This window comes from Chenopodium album, chromosome 1, assembly GCF_948465745.1.
Source record: "Chenopodium album chromosome 1, dcCheAlbu1.1, whole genome shotgun sequence".
NCBI lineage: Eukaryota > Viridiplantae > Streptophyta > Magnoliopsida > Caryophyllales > Amaranthaceae > Chenopodium > Chenopodium album.
Window position 1 is genome coordinate 83,119,948 of NC_137834.1, and position 15,874 is coordinate 83,135,821.

General features: G+C 32.8%; 1 protein-coding gene across 4 annotated transcripts; it reads right to left on the minus strand.

The window, feature by feature from the left end:
• Positions 1 to 1,132: 1,132 nt before the first annotated feature.
• LOC145558857 (putative 6-phosphogluconolactonase 2) lies at positions 1,133 to 5,989 on the minus strand. Of its 4 annotated transcripts, none has more exons than XM_081620216.1 (4): positions 5,768 to 5,989; positions 4,560 to 4,767; positions 4,333 to 4,468; positions 1,133 to 1,932 (listed from the first exon to the last, which is right to left on the minus strand). In XM_081620216.1, exons 2-4 carry the CDS (start codon positions 4,730 to 4,732, stop codon positions 1,438 to 1,440), a joined length of 804 nt encoding a protein of 267 aa, XP_081476342.1. In that variant the 5' UTR covers positions 4,733 to 4,767; positions 5,768 to 5,989; the 3' UTR covers positions 1,133 to 1,437. The 4 variants fall into 4 exon arrangements, with proteins under 4 accessions (XP_081476342.1, XP_081476357.1, XP_081476333.1 ...); XM_081620231.1 differs by lacking the exon at positions 5,768 to 5,989 and adding an exon at positions 5,522 to 5,538; XM_081620207.1 differs by lacking the exon at positions 5,768 to 5,989 and adding an exon at positions 5,141 to 5,246.
• Between the last annotated feature and the right edge of the window lie 9,885 nt (positions 5,990 to 15,874).

Below are 15,874 nucleotides of genomic sequence, written 5' to 3' on the forward strand. Positions count from 1 at the left end.
GTGGGTTTCTCTTTAATGTGGATTGTGGACCTTTGAAAATGAAGATTAGTGATTGCGTTATATGCTGTTTAACAAAATTATTAATCTCTAATTACTTATTATTGCTTTGGTTAGTGGGTTTACTGCTTTGGAGACAATGCATATTGGATCTGCTGCAATAATTAATGGGGATTAATCTTATCTTTCATTTTTATTTCTAGGTAATGCGACCCAACTCAATCATTTTTCTTGGTAGACATCACATGAGGGAACAATACTATATTTGATTAAGATGCTAATTATTATGTAAGGTTCTTGGGGAGAAAAAGGGTAATGATATACAACCTCTGGTTATTATAACTCGCAACAAATGAATATTTTATGTCTCATAAATAATACCCCTTTGTTGCAAATAATAAGAACCGGAGGTAATAAAAAGGGTTAGAAATTGGAGTTTTCTTGTCATATGTGAGTATGTGTGATCATATGCGTACGAAGTAGGTACATGGAATGCGCACCTTATGAACTTGTGTAAACATAATCCTTATGTTTATGTTATTTGTTCTTGAGTACCTATGCAAGAGACTATTAAGTCTAAGAGTCGGAACTCTTTCATTCGCAACAACTTTCCAAGTTCTCAAATCTGAAAGAAGTGTGAATTAACCATACCTTTATGGTCATTCTTAGTATCAATTTTGTCAAAAGTCTTCCATAGACACTTAAAGTGAAATGAAGAGTCCGAGTAACATAGTTATCAAGCACACCTAATATGTATTGCTTGATAGATTTAGCTTTCACATATGCAATTAACGATGATTGCAAAATTAATGTGACACATATTATCTTTAACTTTTACACGTTAAAGGAATCTGAGATGCCTTTTGGTCAAGTGTTCTTAATCATAATGCATAAACTTCAATGGTAGGTTGGAATCTTCATCTTAAAAACAATCATTACTGGCTAAAAACAATCAACAAGGATATATTTGATTCCTTTTAATTTTTTTAAATCATTTTCTTAGGACTAACAAAGTTACAAAACAACCACCAAAAACTAGATTTTAGCATAGTTTTCGCATTGGTGTGACAGCAGAAGAATTCTGTAGGCTAAGGTTACCAGTTCATGTAAGATGACACTATAACAGATTAACAGCTGACAGTAAGAAACTAAATTTCTTGACAAAACTAAATTTGCTCCTCTTTGCTGCAAAAATATACACCAATGTCGAGGAAAGAGATGATGATGGTGACGATAAGTCGATAATGAGTGCAATTATACACTGTAAACCATCTAAAAGCTGCCTATTCACAAAACAACCAATCCTACCACTTGAGAAGCACAAAAAGAATTAAGAAACCAATCTGCAAGCCTCCAGTTATTACGCTCTTCTCAGCCAAAAAACAACTATCCAAAATGAGGGGTCGAAAGCATAGGTTAATCACACGAATGAGTTGATCACTACTTGGAAACTCCAACTCCGTCAAGTTTCAGGGCAGCTTGTTGATCCAAAAACCATACCAGCTTCCCTGTTGTTGGCTCCACCATCCTTGCTGGCAATACGGAGTTGGGTCCCACATCAGCCGCATTGATTGCCTGGCGTACAGCCTCTGCTTTCTGACCACCAGTCACCACCACAGCCACATTGGATGCTGAGTTGATGACAGGCAATGTAAAAGTGATCCTCTCAGGTGGAGGCTTGGGAGAGTCAGTGATGAAGGTAACCCATTCGTCCTTCACACCCAACACAGAGTGATCAGGGAAGAGAGAAGCCACATGTCCATCAGGTCCCATTCCAAGAAGAATGAGATCAAACTTAGGGCAATCATTGATATCAGAAACGCTAATCAACCGAGTTTTTACTAGCTGCCGGATACCGAATTCATACTCACTTGCAGCATCCTCTGCAGATAGAGAATCATTGATGGAGTGCACATGGCTAGGAATAACAGGCACCTGAATTTTACAAGGAAGAACAAATCATTAATTAAAAAGAAGAAAATTTCAGTACATATTATAGCCAGCTTAGATCATTTTTAGGTCATGATTTTCAACAAAGTATATGTCTCATCATGTAAAGAATTTTGATCCTTCAGGAGCTTTATAATCTTCATTTTCACAACCAAATGTATCGAGACTACGAGATTATGATACTAATTAAAACAATATCATCATCTATTCATCTACGATTATATTTAGATGTCACGAATACATATGTAACAAGCATTCAATTAGGATGATTCACTGTCAACAATTTTGCTCAGAAATATCAGCAAAGCCCTTGGAAGGATAGGTTTGGCAGCATATGGGAAACTGAACGAATGCAATGGAGAAATGTAGTAAATTCAAGAGGTCTCTCAGCTCCATTTCTAGAGTAACTCATAAAAATGAGGATAAGATCTGAAGACATGAAAGGGTCCAAGACTTAAACACTAATCTAAGCTTAAACTTCAGTCCCGTCATCTCAATATCCCATCAAGCGAGAGTAGTATGGACTGTGGTGTTTTGACAACATTTCGAAGACTTGACATATGATTTACAATAATCATATAATAATTTACTTAGTCTAACAATTGTTCAATTAATGTCACCATCTTCACTTAACCTAACCACTGTTCAAATTTCTCACCTAACATGTAGACCCATGATAGGAATCAAGTATACAAGTGGCTTACATGTTGCTGATGCAAGCATAGTACATTCTATAAATGATCTAGGTTAATTGGAATTCCTCTAATTAAGAAGGATTCAATAATCCTAAAGTCATCGATCATAGGAGCATCTAGCCAACCACCAGATCAGTGAATAAATTTAACTAAATGAAAACAATAAACAAACCACCTAAGGAATCTCATTTTTAGTGACCTTAAAACTAGTAATATAATAGGCCATCATTTTTTCTAAAGACGGATCAGGAGGCTTAAAAGAAAAGTAATAAAGAGTAAAAGACCCTCGAAAAAGCACATTCAGAAATAAATACAAGTAATTTAAAGGAGAGCGGGAAGGGAAAAAGTCACCTGCAAATGAAATGCCCTTTGAATTAGCAGAAACTATAACAAAACATACCTCATGACAACCAAAATCAGCCACATACAAGAGTAATGCAACAGTATACACTTTTACCAAAAAAATTGTAGCATATAAATTCATACATGGCCTTTTCCTTACCCTTTCATCTATTAAAGCGAACTATACCCAGATGGGTGTCATCGGGTCAAGCAATTAGTATTGTCTCATCTCATAAATTAAAAGTCAGAAAACAGCATCTACACATTAACTTGATAGGGGATACAAAACAAAATCTGTATTGACTAACAAGTAAAAATGTTGTTAATAACCTAAATGACAAGCTAACAAAGTACACAGAGTACAAGATAGTAAAGGAACCACAAATTAAGATAGGAAGTAATGGACAAGATAGGTATGCAGCAAGAACTTCAACTCAAAAACATAATTGTAAGTTTGTAACCAACAATAAACATTACATGCTCACGAAAGTAAACATGTCTGATGGGAACTTCCACTCGGGTGAAGTATAAAAACAGAAAATGGAAAACAAGTTTGACCTAAGAAGATTCACATGCTCAAAACATAATGCATACAAAAGAAAACACCCAATCAACTGTGTTTCAAAGAAGGCATTTTTTCCTGAGTCACAAGCTCGTATCCTTTCCTCTTTTAATCACTAATTTTGTTTGCAAGTTATTTGGATGTTTTGAATTACATATTTGGGTATAGCTAAATCAACAAAAGCACTGCCCACAAGGCCACAATCCCACAAACATAAAATAGGGAGAAATCACATCTATGAACAAAAGGCTCGTATAAAACAAACTTGTCACTAAGTTGACAGATAAAAGTCATAAAACCTACAGATCAGGGAACTTACAGTAACATTTTCCTAACTATATGTTAAAAATGCTTATAAATGAATAAAGGTGCCGAATCTGACATTTTTGTCAAGAATCATATAACCTTTCAGCATCAAGGAACTATAGATGTGAATAAGAACTGCAAATGACATCATAAGAAACCATCCTCTTCCTTTCTTGCCCCACCTTTCTTTTCTGATTTCAATCACATGCTAGCTAGCTGTTCTCTTCTTACCGCGAATATACTAAAATCAAGATATGTTAGGAGCATTCAATAACTTGCACAATTACTAGACACGAACGTAGAAATCATACAGGCAGGCTTCAAAATTCAAAATGAAGCTCCAAGGTCATAAAACAGATACAATAACAATAAAAGAAGACACCAAGGAAATTCATGAATCTGCTTCAAAACAGGGCAAAACACATTCAATTCAGAAAGTATAGAAGCTATAGACGAAAGTTAAGAGGCCGAAAAACGGACCTTGGTCAAGAGACCATCCTTTGCTAGCTTGTAATTACTGTCAGGATGGCTCTTTGCTACCACACGCTCATCAGTCCAAAAAATATACCACTTAACCCAATCAATAGTTTTGTTATAAGGTGCTTCAGAGAGCTTTCTGTTTTGACACAATGATACAAGTCAAGACACAAATCATTAACCAAAAGGCATGAATAATGTAAAAAATGAGCAATAAATAGATTGAATACCCCAATAAGCCAATGAGAGAACCACCAGATAAAGCAATGGTAAAAACGCCTCGCTCCTTTACTGATGCATCTGATAATTCAGATATATACTCTACCAAGTCAGTGCTTAGATCATCTAAACTCTCATGAATCCTTAACTCTCCTCTACTTGTCTGAACTCGAGGAAACGCCATGCTTTCCTTTACACAACAAATTTGATGAACAAGTTCTGTTTCAACAAGAAGATATACTCTTAAGTTTTAATCAACACCAATAAAGACTCAAGTAATACACCCAATATACAACAATGCAACTATACATGAAAAACAATAATCTCACAAACAAAAGTCCTACATTCAAAATTATAATATCAAACTTCTTCCCTACAGAATATACAACCGCGAGAAAGTCCAAGTTAACATACGATATTAATCAATCTCGCACACATGAACAGTAAAACCGCAAGTGAAGCATGAGATAACAACAAAAACCACCATGATTCTACCTTATAACATTTACACAGTAGACAAACAACATTAAGTCAACATTTCAGAATTCTACAAAACCAGAACACACCAAACATTCAGAAGTAAGAAAATTACCCAACATTTCATACAACATACATGCAACAAAGAAACAATGAATTCAAGTCAAAGAATCATCATCTCAACCATCCAAAAATAAAATAATAAACAAAAATACTTTAACAAAGATCAAAATAAGAGGACCCAATTGCAAAAAAAAAGCAAAATTATACAGTTATCCAAGTAATCTCCAATGTACACATGGCAAAAACCCAGATCATTCAACAACCCATAAACCCATTTATCATCATAACCAACAACAAAAGTCCAAGAACCCCAAGACATCTGGGTTCGACCCTGTGCAAGAATTTTTCGAAAGCGAAACCAAGAACTAAAAAATAAAATACAATTACTAACAAAAAAAAAAACATTTTTTATAGAGAAAGAAGAAATTCTTACAATAAAAAAAAAACCCAGAAGTTGAAGAGAGAGAAACAAGAAGAAGGGTGGCAATGGAAGCCGAAATAGACAAAGGTAGAAGATGGGTATCATAAGAAAATGATCAATTTATAATGGGTGAGTTCCAAAATTTCAATTTTTAAAGATTTTTTTTTTTTAATTTTTTTTATTTACTGATTATAATTATTTATAATAATAAATAAATAAAATGGTTCAAAACATTTTAACCATTGAGAGAGAAATTACCCTTTACACGTGCATTAATCGATCCACAAGAAAGTAGAAACGTCTTCTTTAAATTGATTTGTTAACTCTAAAATGTCGACATCTCCATTTTTATCTGTTTCTGAAATTCTTGGATAAACCCAAACAGATGAAATAAATACTGTAAAAAAAAAAAATGAAAATGAAATGGAGGTAGTCGTACTTATGGATAATTGCTAATTTATTGATAATAAATCATAGCACAAGACTGCCACAAGTCAAGTACACTCTTTGTCTTTATCCTGAATCTCCTGCTATTCCTTTTCTATCTGAAAAGGATTCATTGTTTATTTTATTTTGTTATAGGATGACAAACTTTTAAATAAGACGGGTGTACAATAATACGATAATAAAGCTCTGAGGGCATCTAATGTACAAACGGATACTTCCTCTCTTATTTTAGATGAAAAGTTTCTCTCAATTTAAAATAAATAAGGAGAGTATTTATAATTATTACAACACTGAGTAGGACACCCAATCTTGATGCAAATTAAAAGTCGCCTACTAGACTTAGACTTAAGGAATGTGGGAGTGAGAAGCAATATTAGTTATACACCATTACCTTAACCTCTATAAACTTTGTCATATTATCATGTGAAATATTAATCATCGGTATAAGACAGAGTATGTTATTTTATTTTTATCTATGTGCTCCTTTTATCTAGAAATGTATGTTCTTTTCTAGAGTGTTCATTATGTACCACCTTGTATGCGATTATATATTTAATGAAATATATATAAGACATAAACCCTACAGTAATGAGTACACAGTCTGCAAAATAATTTTTTAGGATGGTCTATGTATTTATTACTAGAATATGGTTTTTATTACTAGCATGTTTTGATTCAAAGAAGTTGGGAAAAACTATTCATGACTTTATAAATTATAGCATAAGGATCAAACTTCATTAGAGACACTTTGAGGTGATGATTCCTTTATCCTCCTTCCCCCCCCCCCCCCCCCCCCATTTTCAAAGGGTGTAACTCGCTAATTCGAGTCGGATTAACTTGTGAGAGGTTTCAACTCGATAGATATAATTTTTACCTGTTTATTTATCTTAACTTAACTAAACTAATATATTTTATTGAAGTCATACATTTACGAGTTTGAAGAAAAAAACATGTCAATCAATAAAGCGGAAAACATCATTCCTTAAACAATATTTCCTGTCAAACATTATGTGCTTGTTTTAGAACTTAATTTTCAAAAGAAGTTATATTTCAAATGTATTTGCATTTCTTGCCTAATTTTGTTTGGTTTAGTCATAGTAACTTAAACTTCCCACGAGAATTTTCACTTACCTTGATATCTAATTGTATATTTAGGCAACTTATTAACTTTTCTGTTTTGTGAGTGGTAGAGTTTCACATGAATACAGAGTTAATTTCAAATTTGGACCAAATTTTGAACAACTCCAATACTATTGTGAATTTGTGATATAGTTATCATCACTAACTTAGACTAGACAACAAATCAAGGCACTAAGATAGCAAAATTAGTAATGGCAGTAAGAGGTGCTTCTGCACCACTAGCCTCTCATTAGTCACTAATGTTGCATAATCACACCATTTAATTTTTAATACTAATTGAAATAGTATCAAACATTAATTAACAAAATCCATTGGATATGATAATGGTAGGGATCTTGTTCATTGTACACTTTGTTTATTTTCAATTTTTATTTTTTATTTTTTTACTTGTAGATTTTTTTGACACATACTTCAAAAAAGATAGAGTCAACATACATCTCTATAAATGATCCACAAGACATGTTTAGTAACTTAAATTGTCATCAATTGTATATATATAGCTATTACACTTTTTTAACTCGAGCAGCCGATCTAATTATTTATAACACACTATAATATAATATTTTCGAGATCAACCCTTTTTTCACTGTACGATTATATATTCGGCTATTTCACCAAATACTAGTGAGCAATTTAAAAATTCACCAAATGCCATCGGACTTTTCAGAATTCACCAAATGCCACCGAGTTTTTTAAAAATTCACAATGTGCCATTAATGACTAACGGCAGTTAACTACGTTAGTCATTTAGGCTAATTATGACTAACGGCAGTTAACTACGTTAGTCAATTTTGGGGTTTAAGTGAGGTGGTTCAGGGGGTGGAGATGGGAAGGGGAGGGGGGCGATTTGGGTTCGCCGGAGCGAGGATGGTTTATTGGTCACTAGCAATGGGGAGTGGAGGGGGCTTTGGTCGTCCGGCGGTGGGGAGGGGAACTGAGGGATTTTCGATGGAGAAAGAGAAGGTTGCGAATTGCAGGAAGGGTGGCTGGGTTGCGTCGTCGGCGCGGGCCGGCTAAGCTGGGTCGCCGGCGTGGTTGTTCAGGGCTGGGTCGCCGCGGTGGGGATAGGGTGGTGGCATTGTGGCAGTGACAGACGGTGGTTGGGGCTGGGTCATGGTAGGTGTTTTTTTTTTTAAGTAATTAATTTACTAATTTAATAATCAACCAATCATAAGCCACCACGTGGCATAATTAGCCTAAATGACTAACGGAGTTAACTGCCGTTAGTCATTAATGGCACTCGGTGAATTTTTTAAAAACTCGGTGGCATTTGGTGAATTCTGAAAAGTCCGATGACATTTGGTGAATTTTTAAATTGCTCAGTGGCATTTGATGAAATAATAGCCGTTATATATTTATCATTTAGTTAATGGGTTAATCACGTGATTGATAAGTAATGAGACTTTTTGACATGATATTTGAAAGGCTAATTTCTTTGCAAATCAACATCAAAAAAATGGCAAGAAAAAAGTAGACAAAAACAAAAAAGCAATGCTATTCTTAAAACTAATCAACACTTCCCCTTCAATCATGACAAATCAAGACTCTTTAGTCTTTACCCCCAATTTTCATGGTATCTTGAAACTACACTAATCAAAACATGACGCAATTGATTAGATTCCTTTTTTTTTTTTTTTAATTTTTTTATTATTATTATTTTGTTTTCTTAGTGCTATTTAGTACTAGGGTTAACCCTTAGCGCATAGCTCCTATTGATTTAGCAAATATATACGATAAAAATTGCACTATTACATGCATAATGAGTGACAGGTGATAAGTATTTTGGGGGGAAATATTCAACCAATAGGATGGTAAAAAGTAACACGACATGCGTAATAGTATATAAAAAGTATTATTCAGACAACTTATACTTTAATGGTACATTATACATGCATAAATGCATAATGGTACGTTATAATGTACCACTTTAGATTTGTTTTTTTCCAAAAGCTTGCCAAATTTACAATTTTGCCCTCTATATGTTTTGTAAATACATAGGAGCTTTGCACTGAGATACACTCTAGTACTGGTACCTCCTTTTGCTTTGTAAAACTTGCGGGAAGCATAAAAATCTTTTTTTCTTACTTTTGCTAAAAGACTATTGTGTTATTTGGTTGGTTAACTCAAACATAGAAGCTAGGTAAGAAGAATTATTTTCCATAAACAAGCTAAGACCAAGTTCTTTTGAACTTCTTTCCCATTACTTATAAAAATGTTACTGTACATTATACTTGAAGTTGATGAAGCGATAAACTCACATGTGTGGAAATTGCACCCTAAGTGTTGGGCCATGGCCCAAAAGGCAATTAGCCCAAAGGCTTGAAGCCCATTTTTATACACTTATATTAGGGGAGTGTTTTCTAATAACCCTCATTGATCATTGGCCAAGCAAAAGTGATCAAGTGGTTGGAAATAATTGGGTGTTTGGTAGGAGGGATGAGATTACGTACGATAAAAATGTGAAATTAATACGTGGAATAAGGATACAAATAATACTATTCTATTGTTTGATATAGATTGGGATTAGATTGTAATAACTAATAAAAGTATATAACTACTTTTACTATCCTTTCTTTACCTTCTCTTCTTTCATTAGGATATAAATGTCTTTTACCCATTTAATTTACAGAGGTTTTTCAGTGCGGCAAGCCACATGGTGTGGCACAGTTACTTGTATTTTAGGGTTACTTGTATTATGTGGTTATTTGTATGGGTTACTTGTAGGGTGTTACTTGTATTATGAGGTTACTTATATGGGTTACTTGTATCGTGGGGTATTGTGGGGTTACTTGTATGTGTTACTTGTATTCTGAGTAACTCCAGACTAAAATCCTATAACAAACCAGTAACACCCTACAAGTAACCCCTGATCAAAACCAATAACAGCCATACAAGTAACCCTAGAATACAAGTAACACCTGATAAAACCAGTAACACCCTACAAGTAACCCCGACCAAAACCAGTAACTCCCATACAAGTAACCCCAGAATACAAGTAACACCTACAAGTAACCCCGACCAAAACCAGTAACACCCTATAAGTAACCCCGACCAAAACCAGTAACACCCTATAAGTAACCCCGACCAAAACCAGTAACACCCATACAAGTAACCCCAGAATACAAGTAACGCCTATAAGTAACCCCTGATAAAACCAATAACACCCTACAAGTAACCCTTGCCACACCATGTGGCCAGTCACATACAAAAATTTGTATTTAACTTAATATCCATCCCTTATACCACCACCTTAGTTATTATTTTAGAGGTATAAAACCCTTTAATATCCCCTTCACAACCCTCATTCTTATCCTCATCCCTCTAAACAAAAGGAAAGACTAATCATATCCCTCCTCTTCCATCCCTCTAAACAAGCTATTAGGTTACATAAAGAATTGTTAAATCTCGGATGACCTATTACGGGGCGTTTGGCAACAGGGATAGGGATAGGGATAGTGAGGATAAGAAGGTAGGATAAGGATAGGGAATTAATAGGTGGGATAACTCTATTTTTTATCCCTATCCCTTTCATATGGGATAAAACAATTCCCATTAAACAAACAAGGGATTATTAATCCCTATCCCACCTATAATCCCTACAAACAAACAACCCCTTATTACTTTATAAATCTCAATTTTTTTAAGTCATACATACATTTTAATTTTTAACGTACATATAATTTTTATTAATTTTGCCAACCAAACAATATCAGATTTTTTTTTTTTGAATAGACCAAACAATATCAGATGATGTGCTTCTATTTCTTAAAAGTTAAACTTTTCACGATTCTTATAAAAGCAAGTAATGTTGTATTAACGTGTGATTAGTATCACCCCACTCTATATAAGTAGTATTTCCTAAATTCAACTACAACTACTCTTATTAGCTTTCATGACTCGACTCCATGTTCTTTATGAAAGGTACACCTTTTCCTTATTACTTCTATCATCAAATTTCCTTGATTTTCCTTTTCGTGATGAAACTAATTTATTCATTCCGAGTAACCTAATAAACTATATTTAGCAGGAATTTGCTCAGGTAAACTAAAGATTTGGCATCTATTTAATGTTGACGTAAATTCATTCTATGGGCTAATCCGGATTCCGGGATCAGTTTTGTCGTTTTGATTAGTTAGGTTTCAATCCTATCCCAAGTGTTATTACGGGGGATCGAACACACAGTCTTCCCTAACAAGTGTAGTCTCAATTACCACTACACTAATAACCAATTGGTATCCGATGTGAAGATTATAACGAGTGAATAGAATCGTTTAAGAATAATGTTGAATATAACACTACTTATAAAATAAGATTCTCGCATCTTTTCGTAAGGGTACGTTAGATGCTGTATTTGATAATCATTGGATATTCCACATTTAACCATATTGAAAAGGAAAAAAAAATAACAATTGTAAATACGTAAGTATAATCAGTAATGAGCTCTATATTACTTGTGAAAAATTCAATGACATTGATATATTTTCTTGTTTTGTTTTCCTTTTTTAACTTATTCAAATTTATCTTTATAAAAAAAAAAAAAAACCAAACAAATGATTGTAAGCGACTCATAACCATACGTCCTTACGGTAATGTTCTTTTCAGGATTACATTAACATAAAAAATTGTCATTTTCTATAATCCACAGATTAAATATAATAGTGTCAACAAATTTTTTAAAAAGTGCCTAAACATGCTTGTTCTAAAACAACTCTTAAAATAATTGCTACTCAGATTTTAGTATTTTACTTGGAAAAGTGCATGCATACTTGAGTAATTCTAGAATTTTTTACCATGTCCTGTAATAATATTTTATGATTTTTTTTTTTTTTTTTTTGACAAAATAGAATATATTGTTTGCAAGAGAGAGAAATTTGAGTCCAGTATATTCTTATCATCTTGCTAAATTCGTCTGGATTTGTTGTTTTTCAAGAATTAAACTTGTCTTTAATACTATCTCCGATTTTTTTTAGTTACAACATGCAAGTTTGAGATATTATTTGTGAAATATAAAGTATTGCAAAGTTGCAACTAAAAAAAATCGGAGGTAGTAGAAGTAATCCCTCTATACCTTTTTTTTTTTTACCCCATTTGGCTTTTCACGGTATTTTAGGTGCATCTTCAAACGTATATGTCTTCAACTCTATGCTGGTAAAAATTATAAAAGCTTGATATTAATAAATTATACAATAAGACGATTTTAACAAGATTCCACTTGAATATTTTAGCACTTATATATTAACAAGAATTAATAGTCAAAGTTGTAAAAGTTTGACCCATATATTTGCAATGGGGCAAAATATAAGGGACGAAGGGAGTATATATTTTCCTCTCAAATTCGTGATCATTTACTCTACTATTTGTCATGCATGATGCTGTTTACTTGTTTAATTTAATTCTCCCTTCTAACTTAGGGTAACTAAGCACATGTGTTGACTATATCACATGGAAATATGAAATTACGAGTCTGTTCTGAACTTCTGATTGACTAATTGAGCTGAATTGAACTGAGCTAAACTTACTAAATTGAATTGAACTGAATTTATTGAAGCCGAGCTGAACTAAACTGAACTAAAAATAATCTAGAGAACATGCCCTAAGTTACTAACAAGCTAAGTAAAGATGATTGCGTAAGCATGTGCCTTTATGCAGGTTGTTTAGAATGAGGGGTAGAGATACAAGGATTAAAAACGAATGATGATTGGTAATAATAGTAGGACGGTTCCATTCAAATAAATAAATAAAAAATTAATAAATAAATAAAAAAAATAAATAAATAAAATTAGTAAGATGGCTATTGGCAGCAAAGTTACTACGGAGTAACATTTCTGTATTAAGATTCCTATTCCTTCTTTAATCTCCTCCCCTCCATCGCCCAACCAAGGGTTAATGCCCTAATAACACCCCTCTCTAGATATAGAATTATAGGATAATTAAGGGGAGATTTTATCTCTATCTATACCCCCTCTAAAAGTCTAGTCAATTTCGCGCTCTTATCTCTATCCCTTCCTCCTTTTTCCCCTAGCCTAAACAAACACTTCATAAGTGGAATGATTTTCATGATTGGATGAAAATGGGCCTTGGCCTACTAGTAGTAAATTATGTAAAATGGTCTTGCATATCAAATTTACCTTACATTTTTTTAGCTAAAGAAACACGCACATACGTTTGAATAGTCTTCTATATATCAATATAATTAAAGCTAAAGCTATCGTACTGCCTTTACTTTTATCTATCATATAGACTAAATCTTTATATAATTTGCTAATTCTCAATATACTTTCTATTTAATTAAAACTATTACATTTATGTCTATTTATTGTCATCTTGTTATACAAAATTCTCTACTATGTAATTTGTCAACTTCTATTCTTGTGATTTGCTCAAAAATATGTGATGTAGATAAGATTTGCTCAAAATAGATATTGACTTCAAAACTTTACCAAAGTTGATATCCAACATCTATTCTATGACATGGCAAAGAGCCAATGTATTCTAGTATTAGAAATTGTAGTAACATAAAACTTGAACCTTGACTTTAAAAGGGCAACTAGTCAACTACTTATCTATTTGAATAATTAAATGTCTTAAAATATGTCACGAAGCTATAATAAGGCTGTATTGATTTCGTGCGGGACACATAACTTTCACCCAACTTTCCCATTTTCCAGATTCTAAGCCAAGCAATATTGCACCCCCAAAAAAATTTAAAACTTTAATTTATTATGAGTTTCAATGCTATTATTCAAAAACTCTGTGTCATGGTTGAAAATTGGAGATGTTTTAACATCTAACACGCCATATTTGATACATTTTTTTTTATTTGTTTGCAATTACATCATAGCTTGCATCATATCACTTGCTTTTCACTGTATTCCCCATTTAGAGCGGTCAATACGGGTATTCATATAGGTTTTCAGGTCGATTCAAATCAAGACTCTAGTCAAAGTTCGATTAATAATTTCAGTTCGTTCAATTTAACCTCTAAATTAGTTTTCGGTGTTTGATTTGATGGATGGTAAAAGTGTGAAGATAACAATTGAGTTGAATGATTGTATATCAAGTTATTTGACAATATTAGCTCATAATTAATAGTGTAGTATTTTAAAAAGTTGACTAAGAGATAATCCATAAAAAGTTACTCGTAGTTAATTGAGAAGTTATAGTCACTAGTTGAAATTGATAAATTAATTGATATTTGAAGCTAAAAAGTTAGTGAAAGCTGAAAAGTTTGCTCACCAAAATTTTCTAACTTGAAAAACTAGTTGTGTTTTTGCTTAGAAAACAAATCAAAATGCAAAGATCTAGCTTAATTAAATAAGGTGACTTGCTAAATCAAATCAACAATTCTATACAATATCATTTCAAGTTACAAGTCAACACACTTTGAAAAGTTCATCGTTAGAATATAATTGCAAGAAATTTTATTTATTTATTTAGCTCACATTACAAGTACCACACATTAATACAAGTACAAATCACCTCAAAACTAAGTACATCGCAGATTCGATCAACGATCACCTTAATAATAAACTTCATCTGAAGCAATACAATATGTGAGTTAGCACTAATTCGGCTTGAGATCCACGAATGAGTAGTTGTTTGGGTGAAGAAACTCATATGGCCTTCTAGATACGTTCGAACACGATGAAACTCTAAATCTTCAATCTTTAGCACACGAACAAAAAAAAAAAAAAAAAAAAGACTAATTGAATAAACCCCATCATAAAGATGGGATCCATATATTAAAAGCAATTAAAAAGTTTTTTTAGGGTTTATCACCGGTGAAAGTCCCTACAAAAATTTACAATTGAGATCAGAAGAAAAGAGATGAAAGAGAAGAGAAAAAAGAAGAGTAAAACCTTAAAAAAAAGTAGAAAAAAATCTAGCAACGGATGCTAGAAAAACCCTCCTAAGGGAAACACTAAAGGGAAAAAAAAAAAAAAACCCTCCTAATGAGAAAACCTACCGTTACAACACATTAGACTTTTTAAATACGTTTATCTTCTCTTCACAATAAACCAAAATTAGAAAATATCATCCCATCACTTCCACATAATTATCATTACTCATTATTTTGGGAGGTTGGAGGATTGGGTCATGTAAAGATAGAACCTAATGATGATTTAGTGAACCAATCTTATCATAAAATTACTATTCATATGCTCCTAAAATTGTTCAATTCATCTATCTAAAGGAAGAATGTATCCAATTGTAAATAAAACTAAACTATAAGTGGACCAAAATAAGTAGGAATTAGTAATGAATAGTATCTTAAAATGGTAGGACCTTTCCTACATAGCACATGTTAACCAATAATTAGAAGCATAAAGAGAGGAGGTTGTGAGTTGTGATTGTGCATTTGTGCCCATAGCTTTGTGGGCGCTACTTTCTTTTTTTTTGGCTTTTCTTAGAACTAGAAATTCAAGTACAATTTGAATAGCCTCTTTGTTTTTGCCCTTTATTTTCCTTATCAATTGCAACAAAATTTAGGTGTGGAGGAAAATTGGATAAATCAATATAATACTACATATATAAAAGAGGCAACAAAAGTAGGCAAAAACTAATCAACATGTTTGGTTTCTTATACAAATGAATAATTAGGATAATACTATAGAAGTAAAGAACCTACCATATTAGTAACTTGCTTAGACAAGTAATATAGTCTTAAGTATTTGATAATGATGTGTATACTACTAAGAGCTAAGGGCTTGTTTAACATTGCTTTTTTTTTTTTTTTTTTTTTTTTTTAATAAAAAACCAAAAATAGAAAACAAGAAA

Bases quoted from the DNA above. Each gene is read 5' to 3' on its own strand.
- LOC145558857 (XM_081620207.1), bottom strand. The intron at 4,469-4,559 runs GTATTCAATCTA...GTGTCAAAACAG, and splicing joins TCTCTCATTGGCTTATTGGG to AAAGCTCTCTGAAGCACCTT. The intron at 1,933-4,332 runs GTCCGTTTTTCG...TGTAAAATTCAG, and splicing joins AGGATGGTCTCTTGACCAAG to GTGCCTGTTATTCCTAGCCA.